We start from the raw sequence: 11,349 nt of genomic DNA, 5'->3' as shown, positions 1-11,349 counted from the left end.
GACACTATCCGTGAGTGCCATAAATGTAGCTGGAGCGTTGATTAAACCAAAAGACATAACCAAAAATTCAAAATGCCCGAACCGTGTTCTAATGGTGGTATCATAACAAAGATCTATCTTTCTATAGTATTTTGCCCTATGAAGTTGATCAAAGAATTCATCCACTCGAGGCAGAGGATACTTGTTCTTGATGGTTATAGTGTTTAATCCGCGATAATCTACACACATGCGTATAGTACCATCTTTCTTTTTTATCAATTGAATTGGCGATGCCCAAGGCGAAGTGCTAGGTCTAATGAAACCACGGGCGAGGTAGTCAGCCAACTGACTCTCAACCTCCTTGGCCTCACTAGCACTCATACGATAAGGTGGTTTACTCACCGGTTTAGTGTCCGGCAACATCTAGGCCATGTTGCACATCACGTGTAGCCCGGGTAAACCCGGTGGTAAATCACTTGAGAATACATTATACTCCGTGAGTAATTGAGTCAACTTTTGTCGTGCAAAAGGAGAAAATAAACTAGAGTTATGCTGGGATGGAGAATCTTGTAATTCCTTTGAATGTTTGTTTTACAACAGCTGCACGTTGCTCAATATAATTAGAATTGAAAGCGCTTTGCTCTTTAGAATTGTTAGCACTTTTCTTTTCATTAAAATTCATTGCACTTTGCATACCATAACTAGAATCCACAGCACTTTGCTCTTGAGAATTCACAAGACTTGGAGACATGCAGTAACACAAAAAGTCTTCATCTATTAAATCTGTTTTCTGTAAAATAGAAAGCTCGGTTGTACATATAAGAGGTGTAGATGGTTTTTTTTTTTCACCAAGCAAAAGCACATGTTTATCATTGGCCATAAAGAATAAAGAGTTGTGTTCGTACTAGTGTGCAATCCGTTTTTTAAACCATGTACCCACTCCCGTCTTAAAACTACATCAGCACGCTCCATGTTCATAACTTGAAAGTCAAGGGTCATCGTATGATCTTAAACAATAAGCTCAACCTCTTGAACTACCGTCTCCCATACTTCTTTATAGTTTCCAGACATCTGTTCTACCACATACTTATGGGAGCAGGGAGTCTCTGTAAGCTTCAATTTTTTGACTAGCTTATAGTTCACGAAGTTATGAGTTGCACCATCATCCACTAAAACATGAACACGTTGTCCGCTAATAGTGGCATGCATGCGAATCAACTCATGTGGACCAAAGGTGGACTGCCACATTGAAAAAGACACACAACACTTGTGTTTTTCTTCCATTTGAAGAACCTCTACAGCACAATATTTAGGAGATGAACCTAATGTGAGGCGTTGCACCATGTGCATGGCTTTTTCTTTGCCTTGCAAAAGAGGACAATCCTTCTTGTTATGCTAGTCCAAAAGACATCTGAAACACAAATTGTGTTTCTTTGCACGCTCAAAATCGACAGTGCTGAGGGACCCAGTATCTTGTGATTGCTTATGCTTTTTAGCCTCTTAAGTGCGCGGAGAGGTAGATTGTCTCTTAGCCAAATTGATCTTAGCAAAAGTATTCCCAGAGTAGAAAACATTTTCCTTCCTCTCGTGGTCATCATCATATATTTGGACATGAGCGATGGCTTCTTCCAAAGTTTTTGGATGTTGGGTCTTGACGTGAAGACGATAATCTTTGTCAAGACCCCGATTGAAACCCCGTATCTTTTGGAATTCACATAGACCTTCGAGTTTTAATATGATTTCTCGATACTTAGAGTGAGAGAGAGGCCAGACATGCGGCATGCATCCCATGCTAGCCAATTCTATCTTCTTTATTGGATCCAAAAACTCTTTGAGAAAGAAGCTTGAAATGCAACCCAAGACTTAGGACAAAAATATCATCCACCACTTACAGGCCTTGCCTTTAAGAGATAGACTTGTTTTCACAGCTGTCTTAATATCTGGGTGTGTCTCAACCGATGAATATCACTCCATTTGTGTAAGAACGTATTGATCGCATCCTTTTTGCAATCTTGCTCTTCACCGCCGTGAAACTTAGGAGTGGTGATATTTTTAAGTAATGCATTGCTACCTTCTGCATCTTCTGAAGCACTTGCATCATGGACTCTTTGAGTCATGCGAGCTCGGGTTCTTTGAATCGTCGGTGAATTCATAAATATCACAAGTAGCTCAGTAAGGTTTGTAACATTTGCATTTAGTGCAGAGAAGTTGTGTTCAAGTACGCTTTGACAATTTTTCAAAGTCTTGAAAGCAACTATATTTACAAAGCTATGATCTCTTAAATCATCATCGTCATACATATTGATGTCAGCAACACCTGTGGTGACTGGATTTTGATGTACGTGCTCAAAATTAAAAGTGTATGTAGGTCGTCGTTTTTCTGAAGGCTTTTGTTCACTTGTGAAGCTTCTTCCTTGAAGAAAAAAATTTCTTGAAAGAAAACTTGTCTTTCTCTAAGGAGTGAAAAAGAAGGGTGAAACTATTTCCTTGAAGTTTGTAGCTTTCCTTTCCTTCTAGCTTTCTTTGTCAGCTCAAGTATGCTATCTTTCCCTGTTTTATACAGCAAGAGTCGATAACTTGGATGGTAGGTGTTGGTTTCTTTACCCTCATGGGATGGGTTCAACCCTCCTTCATCCGAGGGTTTAGAGGACCTTCCTATATACGTAGCCAACGAAGCCTCGGTGTTGTAAAGTTGTCGGTCAAGTTTACCTTGGTCAGTTACGATTGCTTTGGCGTACGTGGATCGATTGCGATTGTTGTTCGCTCTCTATCCTCCTGTGTTGCGCATAGAATCTTATGTCTGTCTACTCTAACCTCCCCCTAACACACACACTGGTCTCGTAGGACCTGTGTCCTAACAGGCAGAAGGAGCAAAATTTGCACACAAAGATCAACTTAAGGAGTGCTAACAATGCCATTATCGGCTCATGTTATTAAGCTTAAGCATTCTAAATGTTGTTTGTAGACTTTCAAAGTGTCTAGTGAGCCCATTGTTTATCTCTTTGACACTTTTCTCACAGCTAGTAAACCAATGCTAACCAAGGGACTCACCTTGCGAACCCATAGACCCCAACATCGATTTTAAAAAATTCAACTCTCTACAATGTGTCAATGTCTAGCTTGTTCTTATTGAAAGACTAAATATCATAATTGATTAGTGTATTCATTACGAGATTTGTTACTTGCAAAGTCACACTATTTATTGCAAAATTTGAGACAAATTTCGTTCCTTCTCAAGAGTGCAATTCTTTAGGCTCGGGATAAAGAGAACCTTATCTTTTTCCCAAGCTGTAACATCCGTCTTGCGTTTGTCAACTTCATTTCAACTCGCTCTTGGTAGAATGCAGGTATCACTATTGTTGCCTTCTAAGTGCACGTCCTCTGTCCTTGCAACCTACCTCTATTTTTAAGGCTCCCCCATTTACGGCATGATAAGTTTCAAGAGCTCAATTGCCCTTGAAGTGCACTTGACTGTAAAGCGGATATCCTCCTCATGAAGCTTAGAAGCTTCCATACCAAGAACAAGATCAACCGTCGTGTGTAGGGACAACATACTGTTGACGACATAGTATGTGCGCTCGATTCATTATCCAAAAAGTTCGAGCGAACTTTACACTTGTGCCTTGCTTCAAGAGCATGGATCTGCAGCATTCATTTTTAAGACAATTTGATGTAGAATTTTAAGACAACTGAGGGCCATCAAATCAAAGTATTACCATCCACAAAAAATTGAACAGTTGAAATAATCACCCACGACAGTGATCCAATTTTTGGGAGCTTGATGATGGCGCTCCAAAGTCAAGCTTGCAGGTTGCAATTGGTAAGTACATTCACTCTGTTTGGATACCAGCGGCAGCATGGCTTGCAATGACGGGGTAAGTATAATACAGATGTCCTCGCACTCTAAGCTAGTCTGCCAAAGTATTTTGCAAATCACTGCAGCAATTTGCTCCATAGAGCATCCAGGCGGTGGGTGGCTTGCCCACTTCTCTTCATGCCAACAGACTTAAAATGCTAGACCCCACATATCGCTTATATTGCTTGGAACATCGGCAGCTTCATAACCTTATTCTCCCATCCGACTCTTATACATTGCCTACATCAAGCTGAAACAGAGGAACTATGTGGCTGACTACAGCCCATTACAATTTTATAGGTGTTATGACCAGAGATCCGGATGGATACAAACTACCAAACTATGCCAACCATTAAAATACTGCATAGGCATTGAAGCTTTTGCTGATAACACATCAATATCTACCAGCTTACATAGTAAATAGGAAAAAAGAGCATCACAACGATACTTCTCGGCCTACCTCTGCACTGGCAGAATGAGCCAAGCAGTTAGCTGATTGGATTTGCCCATTGATAAAAGAAGGGCACATGGAGACATTTCACCATGCTGAAAGCGGATGGTAGCGGTAAACTTCACTCAAATCCACAGAGCGATGCTAACAAAAGAAACAAAATACTACACGTAACTATGTATGCTTGACCACATCTGCTCCTGAAGGTTTGATTTTATGGAGTGTGCTGGGAAGTGTGCTTTTTCTTCTCTAATAGAGTGCCAAGCCTGACGAGCAAAGTTTTCTTTTTCTTTTTGGTGGGAACAGATATCATTTCATCGTAAAGAGATGCGTCATCCCTCACGACACTTTCATCCTTCTCAGAGTAGTCCTCTCTCCTCAATGATAGGCATGCAAAATCTTCTCTGAGAGCTATATGCTCATTCATCACTTTCTCTTGTCTTTCCATCAATCCATCCTCACCGTTGACAATCTTGTGCAAGGGGGAGAGAGGTGTTTCTGAGGCCTCACTTGGTGAGTCTGGCTGTGGCTTCTCATCCCTGCTGTCTGATGCGAAGTTGCGACCCAGCGTTTCAGGATGTATTGGTATGTCTATGGCATCTTTCATTGTCTGCCATTGCTTACTTTCATCCAAAAGCCTCTGTATCTCTGCTTCAAGGTTTGATTTGGCCTTCTCGGTGTCTGCAAGATGCTGATGCACTTCTAGGAGAGCCTTTTCATGAGCCTCTTTCTCCAGTTTCATTATCTCAAGATTTTTGGACACAATCTGAGTGTTAGCATGAGAATTCTCAATCTCTTTCAGAGCTCGAGTCAAATGCTCTTCAGTTAGCTGCACCTTGTGTTTCAAGTTCTCAATATCCTCTTGTGGCATACTATGGCTACTCTCGATTTTTGTTGAGAGTGTTTGTGTGGAAGCTTCCATTTGGGCAGAGGTGGCATCCGGAAGCTCTTTCAGTGCATCCTGAAGCCTATCTTTTGATGGTTTACTTATAGATGGAGCATTTTCTTCATTAACTTTCATATTGTGCATTTCTTTCTTCATCTTCTCCACCTCCTCTCGTGCTGCTTGAGCCTGGTCCTTTGCTAAGTCCACTTGCTGCTTTTCTGCTAAAATGCTGCTTTGTAGCGTCTCCGCTTCTTTCCTCAATGCCAGAGCTTCTTGCCTTAAGTGCTCCATTTCTTCTCTATGTGCATGTAATTCCGCTGCAGTAACTCGCAATTTGTCACTTAAGCATTCAATTTCTCCTTTGGCTAGAATACGGTCATCTTGTGACATTTGTAGACTTAGTGTCAATGACTTTACCTCCTCAGACTGTTTATGTACTTCCGACTCCGCCAAACATGCCACCTTGAGTGCCTTTTCAGCTTCTACTTTCGCTTCTTGTAGTTTGATTAGCGCAACACCTGCATCTTCCTTGTTCTGTGTAGCTTCTGCACTGAACTTCCGGCTCTCTTGCCTCACATGGTCCAATTCCAGAGTGGCCGACTGAAATGATGCCTGAAGCTTGTCTGCCTCATCTCTTGCAGCCTTTGCTGCTGTTAAGGCCTCCTCAAGGTCTAGCTTTGCTTTGACCAATTCCCCATTCAGAGCCTCTACTTTAGCACTTGCCACTGCTTCTTTCTCTATCAGCTCATTCAATCTAGCTTCATTTTTCTCAGTCAAAGATGCCAACACAACACTCAATGCTGTGGCCTTTGTGCTGACACGTGTTTCTTTTTTTTTAAGCTCTGACAGCTCCACATTAGTATTCTGTAAATCCAACATCAGGGCCGTAGAAGTCTTATCAGAGATATCTACTTTTCTCTCCCACTCAGCCACCTCATGCTTCTTATCTTCAAGGGCCTGCAATAATGAGGCCACTGTGGCACTCATGCTTAGCTCCCTCTGTTTAATCTCTGAGATCTCTTTCAGATTCAGTTCCAATTGTTCCGCCAAGACAATGTTTTTCTTGGAAGCACTTGTTTGCTGCCTCTTCAGCTCGGCCAGCTCAGTTTCCGCATTTTGCAATTTGCTGGTAGCATCAATAATCTTTTGTTTTGCCAGTGCCTCCTTTTCCAAGATATCAACCAGTTCTAGTTTATGTCTTTCTGCATCCACCTTCAGGGCGTCCATGGCTGTTTGAGCACTTGCAACTTGCTCTTTTAACAGGCTCGACTCCTGCTGACTGGCCTCCTTCATCTTGGTCAATTCAAGGCTTAAAAACTCCACCCTTTCATTCGCATGTACCTCTTTCCCCTCTACCATAGCAAGGTCCAGCTTGATTCTTTCAAAATCTTCCTTTAGTGAATCGAGAAATCCGGCAAGCATACTGCCTTCTATGTTGGCTTTTGCAAGCTTTTCTTGAGTTTCCGTGAGTTCTGCAGAGAGAGCTGACAAGGATGACAATGCAACTGATTCAGATTCCTTTGCTTTTGCTATTTCTGTAGTCATCCTACTGGCATTAGCAATGGCAGCATTCTCCGCAGCAATGGCCTTCTCCTTGTCTTCACCTGCATCTGCAAGCTCACTCTTGAGTTGCTCTAGTTCAGAGGTTGCATTTGCTAGCTGTATAGATGAATTATTTTCAGCTGCCTTGGCATACTTAAGCTCAGAGCTCAGCCGATCAACTTCCGAAGTCATGTTCAAAAGCTGAGCTTGAAATTTCCTCTCAGAATCGTTAGCAGCTGCAAGCTCTGACTGATACAGCCTTAGAGCATCAGCACCATCTGTTTGTTGCATGGCCGATTTTTGGGCTAGAGCAATGTCCTGCCTCAAACTCTCTGATTCAGATTTTAGTTGGCTAGCTTCTTTAAGAGCAATCTGGAGCTCTACATCCTTGTTGGCCAGTTCAGCTGCTGCTTCATTCATGCTCTTGCCATGTTCCATGACTGACTGCTGTGCTACCAAGAGTTCTTGTCTCAAAATTTCTGATTCAGACTGGAAAAGGCCGGCTTCCTGAAGAGCATTTTGCAGCTCAGCTTCCTTGGCAGCTGCCACTTCCTGTTTGATCTTGTCCAAGTCTGTTTGCTCCCTGACCAGCTTTTGTGCAAGAAAAAGCTCCTGTTTCAAGCTCTCTACTTCAGACCTCAAATGGCAGACTTCTTGAAGAGAAGCCTGATGTTCAATTTCCTTGTCAGCCAATAAAGTTTTTAGTTTCTCTGTGCTTCCACTGCAGGTTGCTGTGATTTCTGAAAGCCCTTCAGTAGCAGAGTTGGGATTAATTATCAGTTCATCGACTCTGGCTGTCGCAGAATCGGCCATAACAGAAGACCCTTTGGCAGCAAGTAGCTCAACAGACATTTCCTCAGCTCTTTTTGCCGTGCGTTCAGCAGCATTCATTGCCTCCCCAGCCAATCTGACTGCTTCGTCCTTAGCCTCAATGCAAACAAAAAGCTCGTGTTTAAGGTTCTCCATTGCTTGTTTATTTGTCTGCAAGTCCAATACCGCTGCTTCATACTGCTTTCTCATAATTTCTAACTCAGCTTCCCAATCTTCAGCAGCTTTAAAACTGGCATGTTCCATCTCCTCAGCACGTAACTTATCTTTCTTAGAGATTTCATTAGCATCTTGTAGTTTGGAGTTCAAGTCCTCCAGCTGCCTTTTGGAGCGGGCGAGATCCTGTAGCAAGTTTGACTTGGACTTCTCCATCAGTGCCAACTGCTCCTTCGTCCTGGAAAGTTCATCCTGCACCTGTTGTAATTCTGCTCCTCGGCTAACCAGAGTTTTTTTCTGCCGAAATCACATCTAACATCAGTACTTACACGTGATAGCTCTGAAAACAGCAAATCTACATCAACAACCATGACAGCAAAATTCTTAGGACTTTCATGGAGATCTACCTCTGTGCTAAAAGAACGAGGAGACCGGGTAGCCTTGGGGCTATTATCACCAAGCATGTTTGCAGCTCCTGTCTTGGTCGCTGGGGATATTCTCTCTCCATCTGCATTTGATCCTCTCTGTACCTTTGGTCTCGGGGTGGCAGGAGACAACTTGCTAGCCATGATGCGAACAACAATACCTCTCAACAGATATATGATGGGTAGCAGCCAAATTTGTAATAATGCACTTTAAAGTGCAGCCTTTATGTCCTTCGTCTTTTCCAAAGCTGAATCATTCGGAATGGTGTCCCATTAAAGAATGCATAACTTCAAATGCTGAAAAACATACAGAAATTGTCACATTTAACTGTAAATTTCAAGCTAAACAGAAAGTAAAGTTTCTTTGCAGAGGTGCAACACTCCAAGAGTCCATAGTAAAAAGACTGCTCATCAGCGAACAGAACTTGTACGATCTGATGAGCAAAATGATGTGCTTTATCCCTCCTCTATTTTATTGTGTCCTGCTAACAATTTGGGGAAAAAGCAACATGCTTAGCAGAGACCATCTTAGATAGGTTCAAATTTTTATCTCTTCTTGACTATGGCTACCTACAAACTAACAAATAATTTAAGATCATGAACCAAGCATGCCATCGACTATGAGAGCTCCAGACTCTGGCAATCTCTTTTGTAACGGCTCAGTACATGGTGAGCAAAAATGTGAGTTGCCAGCATGAAAGTAAAAAACGGTCAAGACCCTCAATGCGTTAAGGTCTGCCCATTGAGACATATTTGTCGACATAAAACGAAAGTATAGTTGCTTCTGCAATGGGAATGTACGACGCTTACCCACCTTTGAAGACCGGTACTAAATCAAGCTTGTCGATCTGGCCATGGCGATGAGCATTGTCCGTTGCCTCATAACAGCGAGAGGGAGAAGCGGGAACTTAGAAGGGAGCTAGACAGATCTTTAACGTAGGCGTGCATACTGCGTGTGGTGTTGGAAAAGGTGATCGAGGACGTTTACACTGATGCTATGCTGCACATGGAGAGAGACCTTGGACTCTTGGAGGGTGAGCCAGCGAGAGAGAGAGAGAGCTAGAGTAGGGAAAGACGAACACAAATGATGGACACAGGAAAGGTTGTCCGAGGGTCACGCACACGCAGGCAATGGAGAAGAGATTAAAGAGAACCTTCGCTATCTATGGAGGAGGGAATCAGCTGTGGGGAGAGGATCGAACGCAAAGAATGCTGTAACCTGTAATTAGGCTGTGTGCTAGTCTCTATCGTCTCTGACATGCAAGGCTACTACACAGGAAGGCGGTTGGTAGGCTACTCTCTCTCTCTCTCTCTCTCTCTCTCTCTCAAAGATCCTTTTGCTTTACGAGGAGCCCACAGAAGAGTTCAGACAGAAACCGGCCAAGACGAAGACGAAAGTGCGAGGAAAGATGAAAGCAGAGAGCCTGCTGCACACGGAAAGGGACGGTGATCTCTCTCGCTAACTGACTGCTTGTGATGCACAATCCGAGAAGCGAGAGAAAGGCAAGTGAAATCATGTGGAAATAGAAAAATGCGCCATCTTCGGCAGTACATCGCCTCGACAAGCGCAACTTAGGAACCGCGAAAAGTTACGGACCCTACCTGTGTAGACTGTAGAGCATCATAGAAGGTGAGGCAGACGAGGCCGGGCACGCCATACCTACACGAGAGAGAGAGAGAGAGAGAGAGAGAGAGAGAGAGAAGCAACGTAAACGAACCTGCTGGGAAACGGATAGAGGCCTATTGCGGATGCTCCGCAGGACTGTCGAAGCTTCAATGTGCTGCTTCGGGAGCTGCAGCTATGGCAACATCGGGCTTGAGATTGACAGGAGCGCGAGGTTGTACGCAAGGCCGCTGGAGCTGAAGCAATGCCTGTAAGTTTGAGCAAAAGACGAGCTAGTTGCGCCTCATTTCTCTCCTCTGTGAGAGAGAGAGAGAGAGAGAGAGAGAGAGAGAGTTCGGTAAGCTTTCCTTGTTTACGCTCAGCTGCAAGCTGAAAGCAGCGCACGCAAAAGTGCAGGTGAGAGTGAAGGGGACAAGCTCGTTCGGCGACGTGGCATTGCTGTCAGCTGCCACAACGACGTTTCCACTGCCACATGGGCCCGGGATTATGCCAGATGGACGAGAGAAAAGCTTATTAGGCTTACACGTCGACTCACAGCTGGTTCTTGAGTCTCGACCTGCAGCCATTCATGATTTCTTTTGGATTGTGACGAAATAGTACACTATGAAGTGTTTTTGTCTATGAATGTGTAAGGAAGGCTTTCTACTATCAAGGAATGAAAATCCTACAGGATCAAAACCCTTGAGTCATGTCACACGCCCCACATCTATCTGATGCATCCAGCACGAAAACAAAATGCATGCTCATTGCCCACACTTAGACAATGAACACACTTGTACCCATCTCCCGACCCATCCCTGCGAACCAACAACCACGTCTACCGCATACATGCACTTGAGTAGGGGATGTATGCACTTAGACTAGAGAAGTTGATAAGGTGACGCCCCACCACAGTGTAGCAAAGCAGCAACCCCAATATCATAAAACTCAAAGGTGTCTTGCGTGTGTGATGCATTGGCCTAGCAATACACACGTTCGCTCATCAACTCAAGGTATAGGGTTCAAACTTCAAAACCTTGCTTTTACACTCTCTTGCTTTGTCTTGCAAAAACAAGGTCAAGGAGGGTTTTTCCATGAAAAGAGATGGTCATCACGAAGAAATAGGTGTACGCAAAACTTGCTTTAGCGCTCATGGAATAAACGCAAGTTGTCAATTCGGTTGTCACATAATTGGCCCCTCTACTCTAATGTGTTGAATACAATCACTAATACATGAAACCGCCAATTCATTTGTATGTTGCTAACATGGTTAGGACATGAAGGCATCAAGAGGTTCTTGAACTTTAAGAAAGATATCACGTGTTGCAATCACCTATAGGAGAGTACAATATTTAAGATGAATGCTTTAGAGTACTCTGGTGAGGTACAATATGACACACAAAACGTTACAAGTAGGGTATGGCAGGGTAATATGGAGAGTGGGTACTAGGGAATGGTCACTAGATAATATAATTTGGAAGCCAGTGCAATACAAAAGTATTTTAGCTGGAAAAGTCCACATGGAAGCGACTTGGACACTATAAGTGGAAAAGTGCTCCAACCACATAGTACATGTATAAAGGTGCTAGATCAACGCACGTGATTGGACTAGACGTGTCCCAT

The 11,349-nt window shown here is 43.3% G+C and overlaps 1 protein-coding gene across 5 annotated transcripts; it reads right to left on the bottom strand.

Annotated features, from left to right (window-relative positions):
- Window positions 1–3,696: 3,696 nt before the first annotated feature.
- On the bottom strand, window positions 3,697–10,021 carry LOC147443839 (uncharacterized). Of its 5 annotated transcripts, none has more exons than XM_086526638.1 (3): window positions 9,842–10,021; window positions 8,106–8,420; window positions 3,697–7,995 (listed from the first exon to the last, which is right to left on the bottom strand). In XM_086526638.1, exons 2-3 carry the CDS (start codon window positions 8,265–8,267, stop codon window positions 4,501–4,503), a joined length of 3,657 nt encoding a protein of 1,218 aa, XP_086382764.1. In that variant the 5' UTR covers window positions 8,268–8,420; window positions 9,842–10,021; the 3' UTR covers window positions 3,697–4,500. The 5 variants fall into 5 exon arrangements, with proteins under 5 accessions (XP_086382764.1, XP_086382767.1, XP_086382766.1 ...); XM_086526641.1 differs by having other exon boundaries at window positions 8,106–8,371; XM_086526640.1 differs by lacking the exon at window positions 9,842–10,021 and adding an exon at window positions 8,934–9,696.
- Window positions 10,022–11,349: the final 1,328 nt, after the last annotated feature.

The sequence above is a fragment of the Adiantum capillus-veneris genome, chromosome 13 (assembly GCF_014529385.1).
Source record: "Adiantum capillus-veneris isolate H3 chromosome 13, ASM1452938v2, whole genome shotgun sequence".
Lineage (NCBI taxonomy): Eukaryota > Viridiplantae > Streptophyta > Polypodiopsida > Polypodiales > Pteridaceae > Adiantum > Adiantum capillus-veneris.
The sequence above is the reverse complement of the archived record's forward strand: the minus strand, read 5'-3'. Positions and strand labels throughout refer to the sequence as shown.